At 46.4% G+C, this 20,183-nt stretch overlaps 1 protein-coding gene across 1 annotated transcript in view; it reads right to left on the minus strand.

Moving 5' to 3' along the window:
* LOC146772885 (ubiquitin-conjugating enzyme E2 T-like) overlaps positions 1-19,260 on the minus strand; it is a 105,018-nt gene extending 85,758 nt beyond the window's left edge. Inside the window, exons 1-2 of the mRNA XM_085639729.1 lie at positions 19,123-19,260; positions 9,330-9,442 (exon numbers count right to left, since the gene is read on the minus strand). Of these exons, the coding sequence (XP_085495855.1) occupies positions 9,330-9,442; positions 19,123-19,238 (229 nt within the window). The 5' untranslated portion in view covers positions 19,239-19,260. The remainder of the gene's footprint in view (positions 1-9,329; positions 9,443-19,122) is intronic.
* Positions 19,261-20,183: the final 923 nt, after the last annotated feature.

Below are 20,183 nucleotides of genomic sequence, written 5' to 3' on the forward strand. Positions count from 1 at the left end.
GAATATCAGATGTTTCGCTATTCATTATTTCTCAAAGAAACATCACTGTAATTGCCTGATTGTGTTTTGTCATTTTCTGTCTACTTGGTATGTAAGTCAGAGGATACAGGCTTGTGTCCCACCGAATTTCTACTTACATTTCCTTGTTTACTGTCAAGAATTTCTACTTATTAAAGTTGCCATGCCCGGCCGGACATTGGCTATAATATAGTTCCAATTTTGACTATATTCATTTTTTGCTCTATCGTTTGGTTTCAGGGACCACTGTTTCCTGCAATACGTATCTACCCAAGGTCCCTGTCTAATTCCTTTGGGTGCCCTTGTTCCTCCTTTGATATAGTAAGCGCAATCGCTGGATTGCAAGGGCTTATGGTCCTATTCCCCTTCTTGTTTAGATAGTGGGTCACTTTCCTTCCCTACTGACTACCATATCCTTAACTGTCTCCCCTTTTTCCCTCGCATCACTTCGTGTCATGTCAGATCACGCACCTTTATACACCGATGAATACATTAAAAAGATTTTAGAAGGTCCTTCCCTCTTTTCTGACTCCGCCAATGCTCCTCAAGAAACAGGCTCCACATTACCAGAACAATTAGAGAAAACGAAAAAGAAAACAGTCAGGCTACAACTTATGATACGAATGCTCACTGAGTATTTAAAAGCTGATATTATCCCCGCAGGCCTCCAAGTCAGGAACATACCTGGAATTTTCACCGACATTCCCAAATATATCACAAATTTTAGCTACATTAGCACAACGTGCTCTAGGCACTGGATGGTCCTAGGTATCGACATAGCCACAGAGGAACTTAAAAAACTACTTGAAGAGATAACAGATATTGAACGACAAATAACAAGCAACGACACGATTCCTGACAGTAAGCAGCTGTTGGAACAAGTTCGAAAAACAGTGGAAGAATTCTATAGAATAGAACAGAATAAGAAATCTACCAAAGTAAAGAAAGATATTAAGAGCTATTCTACTGAACGTACTTATCCCTATCTCACCAAAGATTTCTACGTTAATCGATCCTATAATAACCAACGCAACAACCGCCCCTGGGGACGTTTCAACAGAGGACAAACTTTAGTTGGATTCTCTGACACTTCTGTAGAATCCTCTGATAGCTCAGACCCAGGCGAAGGGACTAGTAGTGCAAATAGAACACCAGTTAATCCACAACCTTCAACCTCTTTTTTAGGACGTGGCCAGCACGAGCCACCAAGGAGAGGGGGTCTGAAACGTGCCCATTGGCAAAACCAACCAGGCGAACGGCAAACCCGACGCAATTACTACCGCTGGTAGACCAATCTGAGCACACGGACACCACCTCCTCCCTCACCAATCTCTCACTCCCTATATTCAATCTCACTGAACACCACTTGGATGACTCAGAATTATCGATACTTAGCAAGGGTTTGTCATTCGTACCCATCACAAAAACTAATTTTCTCGACCTACAAACAGAAGTCTTGAGATTTTTTCGTAAACTGAGATTACACAGCTATTTCCTGCTAAATCCTTTTTTACCAAAGGCACCCAATACTCCTTTGAGGCCTCCTTCCACTTTCTCCCCGTCGGCCAATATGGTCCCACCGGAGATTTCCACCTTTGAAAAATTGGTGTTAAATGACCTGACACAACTGGCCAAAGAACACCACTACATACCTTACAATATCTCATTGGCAGAAAAATCAGCACTTCAGACTCTTAAGAATAACAACACGATAGTCATCAAACCTGCTGATAAAGGGGGAGGGATAGTACTCCAGGACACCATTACCTATAAAAACGAAATATTAAGACAGCTAGGGAATACAGATCACTACTGTAGACTACCCACTAACCCCACTAATGAACTCAAACAAATGATCCAGCAAACCACCAAATCTGGCCTAGACGAAGGGTTCCTTTCTAAACTCGAATACCAGTTTTTGAATGCTAAGGCCCCTCGGATACCAGTTATTTACACCTTACCTAAAATCCACAAGGACACTGAACACCCCCCTGGACGCCCTATCGTCTCCGGTTGCGGCTCCATTCTAGAGCCATTAGGCTTGTATGTAGATTTTTTCATAAAGGAGTTCGTCCCATCTACACCACATTATGTCAGAGACAGCATGCAGATGATTACATTGGTAGAAAACCAGAGTTTTGATCCCTCTACAGATACACTCTGCACTCTTGATGTGGAGTCTCTTTACACTAACATCCCCCAACGAGAGGCTTTGCTCGTTATTGAAGAAACTTTAGAGACACGCATCAGACCACACGCAGTTCCAACGATTTTTATTTTACAACTTCTTGAGATCTGCCTGACCAGGAATTTCTTTTTGTTTGACGGGCATTACTATCAGCAGACTAAAGGTACATCGATGGGGGCAGTTTTTGCCCCGAATCTGGCGATCCTTTACATGAATGCTCTGGAGACGAACTGTATACTGGTCCCACTTAATCCTTTTTTCTCTGCCCTGTCACACTGGAAACGATACATAGACGATATTTTCCTTATTTGGCATGACACCCAGGCTATGCTTGAAAATTTCCTCCATTGGTTGAACAACAACTGTGGTGGTTTGAAATTTACACTCACACATAACAAAGTTTCCATTCCTTTTCTTGACCTTAATATAATTCACAGAGACGGGATTCTGGTGACTAGCCTGTTCAGAAAACCAACTGAGCGCAATACTCTGTTGAAATACAGCAGCAATCATCCCAGAGCCCTTAGAGACTCTCTTCCCTATTCTCAGTATCTCCGCATCAGACGCAATTGCACTCTTAAGGAAGATTATTTCAGGGAAGCCAAAGTACTAAGCAACAAACTGACCTCCAGAGGCTATCCCAAAAGACTGATCCGAAACTCCCTCAAAAGAGCCTGGTACTGTCCCAGGGACACTCTCTTGGAACCCAAAAACAAGAAATCAGAGAATCGCATAGTATGCGTTACAACTTTTTCCCTCTCCTCACACAAACTACGGAAAAGCATTCTAAAACATTGGAGTGTAGTCAATGCTGGAATACTGAACCTAGAGAAACCTCTCTTTGCCTTTAAGAAAAACAAAAACATCAAGGACCACTTGGTCAGAGCAGCTCTCCCCAGCACCACAAACACTGGTACCCTTCATGACCATTGGTCGTTACCCTCTTTGACTGGTCATAATAAATGTGGCAATTGCTCAGTATGTGGTTTTACCAATGACTGCAAGGAATTTGTATATGGTAATATACGTAAACCACTCACACAATTCAGTAATTGTAACACCTGTAATGTGATTTATGCTATCTTATGTCCCTGCGATATGATCTACATAGGTCAGACCACACAAAAAATTCGGGTACGAATCTGCCAACACAGAAGCAGATTAAGATGCAAAACTCCGAACGCTCCATTGGTTGAACATTTTGAGGCCAAGGGCCACTCTGAGAATGAAATACGCTGGACAGTAATCTCTGTAGTGAAGATCCCACCCAGGGGCGCCGATCTCGCCCAACTGCTAAACAAAGAGGAATTGAAATGGATTCTCAAAACAGGAAGCATACACAGTGGGCTGAATCGCCTTGAGGACTGGACCTCTTTACTATGAACTTTTTTGGATTCATTTTCACAAAATTTCTGAACAATGACTAATACCTACTCCAGGTCACAACCCCGTGGGTTCTACACCAGACTCCGTGACTAACGGCAATCGTTACCCATCACTGGATGTCTGATGGTTATTGTACCACATCGATCACTTGTTTCATTTATATGTATGTACATACTGTAAATTCTTTATAATATACGATTTGCGTTTACTATTCACTTTCTCACTGATTTCCTCTTCCTTTCCACTCGTCCCGTTATCCACTGGCCACTTTCCTCCTTATTTAATTACCCTTCCAACATGGCGCCTTGGTTCCGCCGTCATTTGCCTTTACATTCGCACGGCGCTGCTCCCTGGTCACATGATACACCATGTGACCGCCCACATGACCTGCTACACCATGTGATCACCCACATGACCTGAGACAGCTACATTAGGTAGCTTCACCTATCTGCCCCCACAGTTGATCCGGCATCGTCCGTACACACTGCATGGCCACGGAACCCATTTCTGCAAGTTGATTGAGGTAAGCCCTTCCACCTCGCACTCACGATCCAGATGTCCCGCTCCTCACACTTGGACCCTTATTTATTTCTTTCACTTTCTTTCATTTAGACCTATCCGTGTCCTTCCTCCCGGAAGAATTGTGCGTAGGTAAGCCCTTCATTCACGGCACGCCCAACGCTCTCACTACTATACTTCGCCCTTCTTATGGTTTTCATTTATTTCACAGGCATTGTCCTACCGTAAACCTTAACTCAACGTTACCTTTTCGTGAATCGGCATCTTTTCCGTTGCCTCCATGGCAACATGAGGTAATCCCCCATCCACTTACCCCCTCTTCACCCTCGTTCCCCGCCACCCCTCCTCTGACCCTTCGGATTCCACACGCTTCTTCACTTAACGTCCTCGTGCGCCTCACGGGTCCACATCGTACCGCGCATGTAGTGACTAGTATACCACGGTTGTCATAATGTCTTTTTTAACGTAACCTTTAAAATCGTCTATTTCCGTATTTCTGTTTAGACATTAGTTGCCATATAACAACTACTTGCGATGTCACTACTGCATAACAATGCACACTTGAACGAGTACTTGATCTGACACAGTACCTTGTTGATGCGAAATGTAATGTTTTTACGTAATTACAAATTGATTGATTATTATTTTCCATTTTTCCCTTCCCTCCCCTTTATTATTTTCATTGTTTTTTCCATATTTATGTTGGTTGTACGTTTGCCTTATGTCCAATGTTTACTCAGGCATTCAAAATAAGGGCAATTTAACTAAATTAGTCCTGATGATGATCCTGTATCTTTCTCATAAGGATCGAAACGCCGTCGACTCTGTTGCCCACCCTACACCTTAAATATTGCTGTATGTAATATAGTGTGAAGGTGGCAATCTGAATATCAGATGTTTCGCTATTCATTATTTCTCAAAGAAACATCACTGTAATTGCCTGATTGTGTTTTGTCATTTTCTGTCTACTTGGTATGTAAGTCAGAGGATACAGGCTTGTGTCCCACCGAATTTCTACTTACATTTCCTTGTTTACTGTCAAGAATTTCTACTTATTAAAGTTGCCATGCCCGGCCGGACATTGGCTATAATATAGTTCCAATTTTGACTATATTCATTTTTTGCTCTATCGTTTGGTTTCAGGGACCACTGTTTCCTGCAATGCCAAGCAGCGGAGTCACTCCTTGACTCCAAGGGAGATTCTTCAGTCTTCCAGAGGTAGTGGAACGTCGAAGGTCCAGGATTCTTCTTCAGAGCGTCGCCCAGGGATAACTAGTTTGCAATGGGAAGGGTTCCCTAACTTATACTAGAAGGAAGGGAGGGACTAGCTCTATGACCCCACCTATGGGAGGGGAGTGGGTGTCTACACCGACTTCCCTTTGTCCAGTTTCGTGCCAGAGCAGGGGCAGGTAGCTCCTGAGCCGGTTTGAACTGGTGTATGCACAGAGGAGCCTACTGCTCCCCCAGTGCAGGACTTCAAAGCACTCTGGGAGTGCACCCACCCAGCCCCAATACACTAAACCCTGTCTGGGAGGTGGCCACACCTCCCTGTGACAGGATGCCTATTGTTGTGCCTCCTCCACTGCGAGTTTCGGTCATCAGCAGGAGGGCAGCCCAGTGTCTGTGACTGGTGGCATCCATTTTGCGATGCCAGGGCTCTTCAGGATTCTACCGTGTTTCCACAGTAGGTACATGTCTATCCCTCTAGAAGGGTGGAATCATAACCCCACACCAGTTACTTGTGTGGGGGTATGATTCCAAAGCGTTTGACACCAAACACAACATGTTTTGATGCAGCCATCCCAGAGTTAGCATTTACCGCGAGGTTATAATGCACTTAAGAGTATATGGTTTGACCGCATTCACAAACAGCCCCAGAGAATGGACTCCTTTGAGCTGCAGAGGGGTCCTGCTCAGGCAGAGGCACCCCCTCACATGGAAACCATGCACCCTGCACTCAGGATTGATAGGGCCTGCCTTAGGGATGACCGATAGGTTTGAATGTGTGTGCAGGGAGAGATATAGTGAACCTATATCTCAGTGAGGAGTGCAAACACTACCTCACCCAGGCTTCAGTAGCAGGCCTGTGGTGTCAGATTTAGTCCGCTTCCCAGGGGTGGCATAATACATGCTTCAGCCCCTGGTAGGCCTGTGAAGTACCTATGCCCTTGGTACCTAAGGTGCCATATACTAGAGGCTCATAAGGTACCACAGTATCCAATCACTAGTGCACCTAATATGCACTCCAAGTTGTTTAAGGGAGTAAGCAGATAGGCTGGGGTCCTGGATAGAAGGATTCCAGCCTGACTAGTCAAAAACCATCAAAACACCAGGAAAAAAAAGTGGAGGCAACCATGCAGTCAGATTCCACCTTCCTACACTTAGTATTTTATTTGTCCACTGTTATTTCCATACCAAGCTTTGTGAATCGCTCTGCCATCCTGTACACAGTGTCTTGGCATGCCGTGCTGTGTCTACAAACTAAATACATAAAATCTATATCTTTAGACCTATCTAAATAAAATGGACTGCTGGTCACGGCGAGGGGGTAGAAAGGTGTAACCTGTTTATGGGGTGGGTCTGACTTGAATTCTACCAGAGATAGCATCTTTACACCTATGACATGACAATATGACATATAATTGCACCCAAGAACTATGGTCCAGAAGGAATAGCTAAGTTGTCTTTGCATTTTAGTATTTGTTATTTGTACCCTCTCCCCCAGTTTATGGTATTTGAGTGATAATTTTTTTTGACATCTGGATTGGCTGGGTGGCATGATATTTTAACAGACTGTAACATTGGATAAAACAAATATCTGAAGACGAAGGCACCATCCATGGGGAATAGTACAATAGTTACCATGCTATTGCTTGTTATTTTCGTTTTCTTTAAGCACAATTTTAGTTTGTATTTGCAAAGATCCTCATTCATTGAGCTAATGTAACCTTAGTGTTCCTTTTTAGGTCGAGCCGGAGCCAGCACATACGCTGCTCTCTGAGGCATGCTTGAAGCTCCGCCCACTCTCCGCGCATATTTTTGTTGGCTTGTAATTGTCCACTGTAAACTGGGGTATTCATTGTTTAATAGGCTTAGTAGTCCCTCCTTAGTACCGCATTGTCTCATTTTGTAACCTCCCATGGTGACACTCCGTTACATGTGTTGTTACAAGGTAGGCTTTAATTACAGCCTCCGAGCACTATTTTCTCAAATAGCAGACAAGCTCTCCCCCAACGCTTTAAAAAAAAAAAAAATGTTATAGCATGGGCGCCATGCAATAGGTCTCACATTTGCGTGAGTTTAAGCTATTGGCATTGTTAATGACAATGCCTTTAATTTATCTGTTTTAAAAACAACTCCTAAATAAAAAGCATTGTCATTTACAATGCCAATAGCTCAAACTCTCAAATGCGAGACCTATTGCATTGCAATGCTGGTTTAGGATTGTAAAGAGTCCCAAATATAATGTACATTGGTTTTTCAATTACTATTATGAACATCAGAATTATTTTGGACAGACGAAAGACCGTGATTAACCTGCCGGTCAGGTCACCTTAGATGATGACAAAGATCATTTTAGTATAAATGGGGAGTGTAAGATGGAGAAGGCTGCTGAACTAACATAAGCAACAAGGACCCGCCCACTCCCACTACCTGTTCCACTCTCAGCTGCTTTGTGTTCAGGTCTTTCGAAAGATAATACATAAATCTTCTTACCACACGAGCCTAATAGAGATTGTATATGCTTGTGTCACTTAGGAACCAGTTTCCACAGTGCATTCTGGGAGCAGGGTCAAGTCTGTCATTTACAGAAAGCCTTCTGGGCAGGACAACTCTTCCCCAAAATAGCTGATTAGAATCTCGAATTCTGTGAATGCAGGCACCAATTGGTAATGGGATGCTGCCAAACTGCCATGGCTGGTAAGTTGGAGAACCACTACAGCTTATGGAGGACCAACACCAACGTAGACATGTGTGGACTCTGATCTGGCACCTCCTAATGGTGGAGCTGTATTCTGGTCATTTCTTTAAGGCTAGAATGACGTCTGAAGCTCTGACGATGTTTACTGTACCTTGCCTGCTTTGAAGTCCCACACCAACCCACGCGGTTCAGGCATACCAAGAGAACGCAAAGAATCCTTCTCTACCAGTTAGTCGATAGAACAGGAATAAACAACAGCAAACAACATACTAGCACAAATGAGTTGAGCTGTGACTACCTTGCGAGCACACGAGGTCTACGAACGAACATTTGCTTCTCCCTGTGGGATACGCCTCTCCCCACCTGCCTTTTTCCAGTACTCACTTGTCCGTTTCTGCATGGTTTGAGCACTGGTCCAGCACCAGCCTAAGTGGCCAAATTGCCAGAAGTCGCCCAAGGCACACACAAGGGTCTGCTGAGGTTCTGCTACAGGCTGGACTGAACACTAGTCCGATCTAGATCACTCGAAGAGGACTGGCGTGGTTTTAGTGTGCGCCATTGTGACTTTGGGCTCACAATCTGACGGGTCCCACAGCAGTTTGGCCCTTTTAACATGAAGCTGTTGACCTGGCTTTACTAGAACTTCAGTGCATTTTAAGTTACTTGAAAACTTTAGCCATTGCATTGTAACAGTTGTGTTTTTGTCAAATATCTAGTGTTCATGATCAGGTAGCAAATACATACAAGGTTTTAATGAGTTTACACTTATGGCAGGAACTTGGTGCCCGTCTGTATTCGTTTATTTTTTTATTATGGACAGCAAATCGATTGCAATCAGTTGGTGATGGCGAAAAGTATATATTGCCCATAGCTAGGTTTCTCAGATTTGCAACAGAACTTCCTCATTTCACTTCATTTAATTTGTGTATTGTGTTTGTACTATTTTAACTCTTTTAGGTATTAAAGTGTTCCTTTGATCCTTAATATCTGTGGATAAACAATCCCGCTTAATCGTAACTGTGATAACCATTTTATTCTGCTCACCTTCATACCATCTCCTTTAAGCTAGGCTTTTTTCTTTTGCTCAGTCAAGTACCCAGAGTCAGGGAGTATTGGGAGGCTAACTTTCCTTTTGCACTGAACAGTATCCTGGTTATTGATGGACCACCTGCAGTTTCAACTCTTCTATTGCTAGGATATCACTACAGACGGAAGTATAAGGAGAAATCAAGAAAAACTTTGCTTCAATAAGTGCTGAACACTTCACTCCTGAACCGCCGGGTCACTGGTACGTACGTGCTCGCAGGTCGTCCAGCTGGCTGCTGTTCTGCCAGCATGTGATGCCAGGAGGTGGCTCTGTTGTCAGTAGCATCAGCTCTCTCTTCAGCCTCGACGTCCTTTGCATGATCCTGTGATATAGCAATGTAAATTTTACATACGATAGTGGAATCCTATCTGTCACTTATTTCTGTTACATGCAAGGAATTTAGACATTTCATTAATTTACCCAAGGAACGGCCTCAGACAGTCGAGTCAAACATATTAGTTAAATTAATATCTACTGGGCCTTTGTCAGCTTTGGGGCAAAAGTCGGTAGCAAGTAAGGGCATAACCACCTCCTGCAAGTGCACTGTTGCAGCAATTCTATGCTAGATGTGGGGTTTAAGAAAGTGATATGTGCAGCAGGCTCTGCTATGGTGGCAACATGGGACCCAGTGGTTATGTGTACAGCACAATAGCCCAGCAGTGACTGAGTGGGGTGTACATTTTAGAAGTCTACAATAATGTTTCGACATGGTCAGTGTAGGAGAGTAGGATCTGCACTTATGTTGGCTCCACTTTTTTTCTGATGTCTACACTGGATTTTGGCTAAAGTCTGGCTGGGTCCCTGCTAATCAGGGTCCCAGCCTCTCCGTTCTCTCTAAACAACTTGGAGTGCATATTAGATGCACTAGTGATTGGATACTGTGGTACCTTATGAGCCCCTAGTATATGGTACCTTAGGTACCAAGGGCATAGGTACTTCACAGGCCTACCAGGGGCTGAAGCATGTATTATCCCACCCCTGGGAAGCAGACTAAATCTGACACCACAGGCCTGCTACTGCAGCCTGGGTGAGGTAGTGTTAGCCTCTAGCAGGAATCCCTCCAAAGATCAGAGGACTACCCCGTCCAGAGTGACCGTGGGCCCCTGTTGAGTGGATCCTCCTGAGGCGTCTTCATGATCCCTTGCCGTTTGGCTTGTGGGTCCCCTGAAGACTTTCCTACAATTTCAAAGGGCTTCCCTGGTTGCTCCAGGCCTGCCCTGACTTACCCTCGCTGGGTGAGTCCCTCAGACCTTGCTGGTCTGCACCGCTGACTTTTTGTCCTTTCCACGAGACTTGCTGTTACCAAGGCTTGTTGGCTCCAATCTGGTCACCGACACCGCAGTAAGCTGCAGACTTCGTGGGACACGCCGAATCCAGCTCCTGGTTGTCATCGACGCCTCCTGGACCTCGTAGCTGAAGAGTCAAGACACCCGTGAACTACCTGAAATTACCCGACGACTGGGCATCCAGCTTCCTGGCCCCGGGTCACTGCCAAGTGACTTTGAACATTGTCACCTCTGCTTTCAGGTCTTCCTTCTTTTGAATCCGGGCACTTCTTCTGTCTTCACGAGCAGCAAGTCTTCAGTGGCTCCCAATGAAAACGACGCCGCGACCCGACACCAAAAGACACCTATGCACCCAGCTTCCCTGGGCGAGGTAACGCCAGCACCACGGTGCTCCTGTGGGTTATTGGCTCTAGAACTACTTACCCTATAAGTGACTTGCTTGTAGACTCTGCCGAAGTATCCTTAAACTCTTAATTTCCAACCGCGACTTGCACCATTGAAGTCTATTGGGATTCGCGGCTGGGTTAACAGACTGCATGCGTCCCCTGTGGGTCCTTTACTTACCTGCCTTGGGTGGTTTCGTGAGGCCCCAACGCTTCTGAAGGCCCTAGAACTTGTCCCTTTGCAAGTCGTTATCTCTAAGTCTCTTTTTTAGTATATGGTCTGGTACGCCCCTAGGGCCCCAGCCATATTTGTGCTTAATTTATTGTGAAACGTTGATTTGTGCATATGTTCCTGACTTCTAATCTCATAAAGAGATTAGTAGAGAGTTGTCAAGTAATAAATACATATATATTTGATATATATACAAACCTGTGTGGTGTCCTTTCATTTAGTAATTCAAGAGATTAGAAGGCAAAACAAGCTGCTTTACATTCCTCTAAAGACTTAGCCTGAAGGCTGCTCTCCACAGCTATCACTAGGATAGCTTTGTTTAAAGGTGGTCTTAAACCTACTACCAAAAGTGTCGAATTGTACTGGTGCAAGGTGTCCAGTTTAACTAGTGAACAGCATATACCAGGCCAACTTCTCACAATAGTAACACCCATCTATCTCTTTACACAGGTTTATCTGATGCATGGTTTCGTCCATGATAAATATTTCCAGGAGCTAAATTAAGCATAGTAGAAAAAATATAATAATTTACAGTAAAGACTACACTGTCTGAGGTTCATCATTTCCTTCTTCGAAAATAACATAAGAAAGAGGGAGACAAGGCGCAAACTCATCAAGAGATGACTGTCTTGGATGACTTGCACTTTACGCCCTTCCTGGATGTTCAGTCAAGACCTCCTCTACTTATATGCTGACCTGAAGTAGGCCACTAAATTGTACGGAAGATGCAATTAGTTATATTTTCCTTCTTGTAAGGAAATAACTACTTTGCTCAACTTGCGATAAATTCACTCAATTCATTAAAAAAATTACACTTAACCCCTTGAGTGCCCTGCCCTTTCCACGCCCTGTGCCGGGCGTTTCATTAGCGGGCGGAGCTCATGACGAGATAGTCTCGTCATGGGCACAGCGCAAGCGCGGCCCATGACGAGACCATCTCGTCATGGGCACTCAAGAGTTTAAACACATCCAAAACATAGAAATCTAACATACAGGCAAACTGTTAACACGCACCATCCTCTCTCACATGCCAGAATTGCTAATACGATGGGGCAGATCTATGTTGCAGATGCGCCACTTTTACGCCGCCGTTGCGTCACTTTTGTGACGCAGCGGCGGCGTAAACCCTGCGCCGCGTTGCGCCCAATTTACATCGTGACGCATCTATGGAGATGCGTCACGGTGTAAAGCCCTGCGCCACGTAAAACCTGCGTCAGGTTTCACGTGGGCGTGTCGACAGAGGGGGGGGCGTTCCGTCGCAGGAACGCCCCTGAAAAGTGACTCAGTCAAATCTATAAGATTTGACTGAGTCACTTTCCCAACGCTGATGCGCCAAAACCCTGCGCCTGCTTGAAGCAGGCGTAAGGCTTGACGCACCATGTTAGGGATAGGGTAGGTTGGAACAGTGCTGGAGTTGCGTCGCGCTTGCGACGCAACTGAAGCACTGCGCCAACCTTACGCCATCGGATGCGTCACGCATCTGTTTATTCCTGCGCCATGATGCGCCGCATTGTAAATGCGGCGCATCATGTGTGGCGCAAGGGTAAACTTGCGTGACGCATCATTCCTGGCGCATCCTTGCTGATTTGCAGGGATGCGCCAGGCAACATAAATCTGCCCCTATATCTCTTAACATACATGCCAACATTTCAGAAGAGCAAAGTGGGGATTTAAATAAAAAAAAAATCGGGAGAATGGGGCCTTCAAGCGAGTTTCTGTCATGTATGGACTTTGGAAGTGTGCTGCTGCAGAAATCGGACATTTAAAAGCAAATTCACGTGTTTTTAGGTCGAGGACTACCGGTCTGCCGAAAGGCAGAACCGGAAGTCGGAGATTTAATGACTTGGAGAAGAGGGGCTTGAACCCGCCCCTCTTCTCCCCTGTTCTCCATTGGCTGGCCTCGTAAATGCTGGCCAGCCATTGGAGAAGAGGTCAGTCATTCAGATTAGGCCCCGTCCTTTTCGGATCGGGGGGCGTGTTTTTTGCGAGAAGTCTCAGGGAGGAGACAACAGCAAAACACGCCCCCGAATCCGAAAAGGACGCTGCCTTTCTGCTCTGTGATTCCCCTCTCCGCTCTGCCTGAGATCTTTGCCAGTGAGCACTCGGGCCCTGCCAGTCCGCCCTGACGGTGCCTCTCCCCGTGCCCTCCTCCGCGAGGGCACGGGGTCACCGCTGTCACCGGGGTCACCGCTGTCACCGATGTTCACAGTGGAACGCACGCACCTCTTCCCGGCTGTCCTCTGACGCGCAGTGTGACTTTAAACAGTAGAGATCGTTTTAACGAGCCTTGCGCGCGTCGTCTGGGAAGAAACATTGAAATTAAACCCAGACAAGCTCAGGAGGTACGGGGAAATGTCCCCATGTGAGAAATGAAAAGCAAACTGCGTCATGAGCATGCCGAAAATAGGTGAGCGTAAACAGCCTTCGACACGCGATGCTCGTTCTGTCTGCCTGTAAGGTTAACCTTATTGCACAAGCCGTTTCCAATCACTCCTTTAGGCATGGGTGCAGAGCACTTATACCCTTAATTAAGAATTAAGCTGTCGACATGCACGGGGTCCCTGCGCGGCTGACTCCAGTGGGTGTTTCTCCAATTAATCATTAGTGGTTCCCCCCGCGCTGGCCCGCCTGCTGAGGGAAGGCGCGCCGGCCTGTTTTCTCGGATCCTAATGGGATATTCATTTTACTGGTACCGCCGAGGCCGCGACGAATAATCCCGTGTGTTGATTCTTTAGCGGTAGGAACGAAAGAAAGTGTTCTCTTGCGTAGCCCGCTGAACATTAGACTCGGAGGCGCTTTACACGGAGAAAAAACACACGATAAATGCCTTGTGTGCGTGTTTCTATACGCTAGACTGTACTGAAAATTGCGCTTCCCCTCATTTTAATGAGTCCTTAACTAACTCCATACCAGTATCCCTTGACGGCTATCCTAGAGGATTTACCTATAGTGAGCCGTCGTTCTCACGAGTCCCGGGATTGTTGCGTGCGTCGGATGTGAGGCAGATCTTCTCTCATCCACGGCGGGTTCTGGTCACGAGACGGCAACAATTAAAGTTACTGGAGGTGAGCAGAAAGGGGAGGTTAAAATAAGAACATTAAAATGGATGAGGGCTGCAAAAAGCTCTAGTCGGGGACCAGGTGGTGGGTAGTCGGCAGCTGAATGGGTAATAGCAGTTGTTGCCGGCTGACTGGGTCAGGTAGTAGTCTAGGTCAAGGCGTAGGTTGACTGGTGGAGAAGGGAAATGGAGCTGTAGACAGAGTAGGAGACCAGTAAGGAGCTGCAAACTGGTAGGGAGGAGCGGACGCTGTAGTGAGAGTCCGCATAGGGAGCTGCAGACCTGGTCAGGGAAATGAGTAGTTATAGATGTGGTCGGGAGACAGGAGAAATGTAGTCTGGTTTACGGCATTAGGATTGTAATTTTGTGGAGCTGCAGACTGGGCCTGGGCCATCAACTGTCTGGGAACCAGTGCTTAATTTCAGCTGGGGGTTGAAGGTGGGGCTGACAGGAACTCATTTTTTGGGACTGGCACTTATTTTTCTTCATGAGACTTTCACTCAGAGCCAGAGAAAAAACACAAAGGGGGAAAGGAGGAGGAAGATAAAGACGGGAAGAAAGGGAACAAGCAAGAGTGAGATAGAGGCAGGACGAGTCTGGGTCTGGGAGTAGATCGAAGAGAATGGAGATGCAATCAAGACTATGTAACCTTGGTATTTGGCACAACTGAAATTCGTAGGGCCGGTCGTGGGCTTCTGAGGAAAACATTGGGCATCAGTTGGGAGCTAAAGACTGTAGGAAAGCTTTAAGGAGCTGTAGACGGAGTAGGCATTTTCAGACTTGGTGGGTACAGTTGGGAGTTGTAGATAGGGCCAGGAGAAGGTGGGAACGTTAATCTGTGATCGTACATTAGGCAGTTACAGAATGGCTGGGGACAGTAGGGAGTGATACATTGCTGCAGGAGTACAGCTGTAGACTCGAGGTTGACTTGAGGGAAGCTAGAATAGATGGGGAGCAGCGGACATGATCAGGGCGGTAGGGTGGGGTCAATTGGCTGGGGTGCAAGAGCCGGAAACAGGGTAGTGACGTGGTGTTAAGCAGTAGACTGCGTGGAAGTAGTTGAAAGCTAAACGGTGGATACTGGAGCGCCCGGGTGCAGCACACAGGGGTGGGGAGGGGGAGGGGGGGGGAGTTGGGGGGGAGTTGGGGGCTGTATGTGGATGGGCTATTTTTAGCCAAAGGTAGTTAAAGCTGGAACACTTTATTCTACTGCTCATGATGACTCGCTAGCAGAAGAACACGCTCCTTCGTTCGCTTCACAAAGGCGCTGACAGGTGAAGGGCTGATCCCACAGAAGGCACAGGGAGGGAGGCAGGGTATGCACACTGAGGCTGGCACTGGTCTGAAGGCTTCCACGCAGGGAGACGTTTGCAACCTGTGTTCATGCAGCTGAGCAGGGCCCACACAGCAGTTGGCAAAGCCACTAGTTAGTCTTACATTTTTAAGTCTGCTCTAAAATATGAAAAAAGTTTGCAGCAGTGAAAAAAACTGAACCGAAATTGCACTCTGCACATGATGCATCAATGAGATAAAGAACTGAATGTGTGACGATGCAGTGTATTTTCGAGGTGTGAAATAGTACTCCATCCATTTGAGTACACAAACGCCTAAGTATTTGGAATGACGCTTCACACAGTCAGTAGTAAGATGTGATAATGAAGTACACCTCTGGGCGGAGTAGTAGTCTATCGTGTGTGTATATGTATTTTCACCCGTGAGGTACTGAGACTTTTCCCACCCTAGTAGTGCTGAGTCCTTTTTGATGTGTTGGGCACTTTGCACTTAGACGTTTATCTTTTCCACAACTGATACCCAGCGCAAATTGGCATCCTTTTCCCCTCCCTTTTTAGGTCGAGGACTACCGGTCTGCCGAAAGACAGAACCGGAAGTCGGAGATTTAATGACTTGGAGAAGAGGGGCTTGAACCCGCCCCTCTTCTCCCCTGTTCTCCATTGGCTGGCCTCGTAAATGCTGGCCAGCCATTGGAGAAGAGGTCAGTCATTCAGATTAGGCCCCGTCCTTTTCGGATCGGGGGGCGTGTTTTTTGCGAGAAGTCTCAGGGAGGAGACAACAGCAAAACACGCCCCCGAATCCGAAAAGGACGCTGCCTTTCTGCGAGGCATTTCTGCTCTGTGATTCCCCTCTCCGCTCTGCCTGAGATCCTTGCCAGTGAGCACTCGGGCCCTGCCAGTCCGCCCTGACGGTGCCTCTCCCCGTGCCCTCCTCCGCGAGGCCGCGAGCCTCCCTCCCCGGCCCCTCCATCAGTGATCTAGCGCCTAGTTAGTAGTCCTCCTCGGGTGTAATTAGCGGCGGCTGCCGGCGCGGCCCGTGCTCGGGGCCCGGGAGCCGCGGCTCTCGCTCCTTCCTGGAAGCCTTGGCGGGCGCCGGTGTTTGAAGCCGCGTGGGGCGCGCAGCGCTCGTCCCTTTTGAAGTGGAAATAGGCCAGTTTGAATGCGCCGAGTTTAATTTTTCACAAGCCTCAGCGGCCGTGCGCCCCCCCCCCCCATGTATTTACATCTCTCACCCCCCGTGAGTGCTCTCTCCTGCGCTGCCTCCCGCTCAGCCCTTCACATTAAGGACTCGCTCGGTTTGTGTTTGCGTTTCTCGCTGCACAGGTAGGTGGGCAGGTAATGTGTGTGCCCTCGCACAGATCATGCCACTGCCAGCAACTCTTTTACAAAACTACAGCGCACGTGCACAAAACACGAGATACAATTACCGATGACTTACAGCGTTTTAGAATTATGGAGACGGGTGAAACGGCCCTTCTTCACTACGGCTGGAAAATGTGAATTATCCTCTTAGCGCGATCCGAGTTTCAAACCCTTAAAAACAGATCACGTGTGGCACATTCCAGCTGGTTTAAATCATTCTCCTTTTTGTGTGTCTTTTTGTGTAGTGCGGTGTCTGGGCAAGTGTGTGTCTGTGTCTGTGTGTGTGTGTCTGTGTGTGTGTCTGTGTGTCTGTGTCTGTGTCTGTGTGTGTGTGTGTGTGTGTCTGTGTGTGTGTGTGTGTGTCTGTGTGTGTGTGTGTCTGTGTGTGTGTGTGTCTGTGTGTGTGTGTCTGTGTCCGTCCGTCCGTCCACTGTGTCTACCAGACAGTTCTTTTAGAGACCAACGAGATCAGTCGCACAGAAGGGGGCCCTAGTCCGATAAGTAGGGAGGGGAAGCAGGGGAAAGCACAGTAATGCTCGCAAACAGTAACCCCACTGCCTAGCAGCTTATTGTAGCAGTGCTAATCCTCACTGATATGTATGAACAGACAAAGGAAGCCTTACCCCCCCACACGAAAACACTCATTAGAGAAAAATGTTTGAATGGTGAAACTGAGTCAACAAATATATTGAAAATCAATTGCATCAAGTTTATTGTAATAAATATAATGAAACATAATAATAGGAAATAAATACCGAAAATGAATAAACCAGGCGCAACCACTAAAATATCACACAACCATTCACTCGAACCAACGCATATTCATTCTTTCCCACATATCCTAAAAGACACACAGATCCAGCGAGCAAACTAAGATAATAACATCTAGTGAATAATCCGATCTCCAACAACAAAGTGAACAATATTGGAAAGCCGCAGGATCCCGATTCACTAGGTAGTGGCGTCAACACAATTTATTTTCATCAGTTACATCGACATTTTGATATATGATTTATTGACAGACGTAAAATGTTATATGTAAACAATCTTGCAGGGATGCAAAGAAACACAAGAACTCCAGTGCCGATGCGCGTTTCGGTGTGTGACCCCAATATTGAGTCTAACCTTCTTCAGGGCGCAGTATCAAGAGAGGCAAACAGGGGAACATAAGAACAACAATTCATGTATAGACTATATGGGGATGAAGCGATGAACTAGAAAACATTGAGGAGAAAGTGATACAGGTGGAAGGTACGTTCATGATACAAAAAAATCAAAAAAGGGTAACATTGGGAGACGTGCCACCAACATGGAGTAAGAGGAAGATCACAAGAGGGTGCAAAAAGGAAAACAACTAGAGTGTAGATACAGTGCATTCACATCCTTAAGGCTCCTCACCTTTCACATAGTGGTGCCAGAAAGAAAGTGCAATATGGAGTGAATATTAGACCCTGTCACCATGATACCATCAAAGAAGCTGGTCCCAGAGCAGAGAGGCACTGCACTCTACCTGGACTGTCCAATAGGGATCACATGCACATGAGGAGAAATGGGGTAAGAATCCGGGAGGCAGACCGATAGACCGGTATTCTGTAGGAGGTAGTAAGATTAAACAAGCATTTACAATGCAATGGTCTCGGCATTGGTAAAGTTAGAGCTATTGGCATTGCTCATGACATTATTTTTGTTTATGTTTCTGTTTTTAAAACATTTAAAGAAACGGCATTGTCATGAGCAATGCCAATAGCTCTAACTTTACCAATGCCGAGACCATTGCATTGTAAATGCTTGTTTTTTTTATCACCTTTCAGAAGCATGGAGGCAGAGAAAGAGGGGGATGCAAGAGTCGTGCACTGGCCTGGCAGGTTGCGGTCAGTGCATACACCCCCCTCCCTCCCCCGTCAGCCCCGGCTGAAACAGCTTCCGGGCACACACACAGCCGCCCCCCACCCCACCCCCGCCACCAGTACTTCACAGGTGTTTAAATGACCATTCGGTTATTAATGGGGCTTTGTTGGTTTTCACCCCTTCTAGAGCCCCTGTATCGCCATTCTGACTATTGCTGGAAGAATTAGCATGTTACACATTACCAAGCCCTGTCAGCTGAAACCCCGAGGAATCGGGTTTTTGCCTGCAGGAATCGGGAGACTAGCCTTCAAATCGGTAGTCTCACGCCTGAATCGGGAGTGTTGGCATGTATGACTTAGAGAAGAAAAAAATCTCCAGAGTGTGTAAACATATCTTCCAGCCCCATTTACCACCCAATGTTACAGTCCGTTTCATGCGCTAAGTCTGAAGACAAGTCACGCGAAGAAAATTAAAGTGTAAGGAAGTTAGTTCGCTCGTTGTGCCTAACGGGATGTAAGGAAACAAATGAGCACGTCATCACCTTTGGTCTCTGACGGAGTCCTCTCGTCTCGACGATCGTAGGACCAGGGCGCCAAATATTCTAACGAATAGGTCGGACCAATAAATGTACAGATAAAAAAATACAGAACTGCGCATGGGCACCTGTAAGTCCCTCAAAGTCGGCCATGTTGAAGTTAGTCAAAAACTAGATGCGTCACAGAATTGTGTGAATGAACTAGAGTGCTAAATACTGTATACGGATGAAAAGGTGGTCAGTCGCGGGAGTCATGCTCCCTGAAACAAGAACTCTGAAATTCACAAAGGTGCTATTGGTAGGCAGCGGGAAATGACTAAAGCAACAAGCATTTGCAATGCAATAGGTCTCGCATTAACGCGAGTTTGAGCTATTGACATTGCACATAACAATGCCTTTTATTTTTGTTTTCTTTTTAAAAACATAAATAAAAGGCATTGTTATTTACAATGTCAATAGCTCAAACTCGCGTAACTGCGAGACCTATTGCATTGCAAATGCTTGTTATTGTAGGCCTCTCTAGGAAGTGTCAAACCCAATTACTTCTAGTGCCAACACTCAGCAGTTTTCGCATACAGTGCTTGCTACTTTCGGCCCGCCCCTCCTTCACCCTTACAGAGGGAGGAAATGCGCCTTAATAGCTTATTCTTATGGGGCACGAGGGGGCAGGAGGCTAGGTGAGTTAAGCGCTCGCCACTGGCGTCTGCGGTTACTTGCATTCTATCAGGTTGAATCCCCTCCGAGCCTGTTTGGCCTCCATTCCTACCCAGGTCGGGGACTTCAGTGCCATTACACTGGCTAATTGTAACACACTGCTGCTCACAGCTCTTACTGTTGGCAACAAAAACTATGAAGAGCTGTATAAAGCCAAGCTCTTATTATTAATGGTACGTGTGCGCCTGCTAGAACTGTTCTCCTGGGCAAGGCCTCCATGTGGCACCACAACTCGCCTGTAATAGGAAACACTACTCGACGGTAATAATTTATTACAGTTCATTTGTGCTGGCACACGGACTGCCCCCAGTGCCGGCAGACAAGGTGAAAGGCCGCTCACAGAGTAGAGTTAC

This window comes from Triturus cristatus, chromosome 12 (assembly GCF_964204655.1).
Source record: "Triturus cristatus chromosome 12, aTriCri1.1, whole genome shotgun sequence".
NCBI classification, from domain to species: Eukaryota; Metazoa; Chordata; class Amphibia; order Caudata; family Salamandridae; genus Triturus; species Triturus cristatus.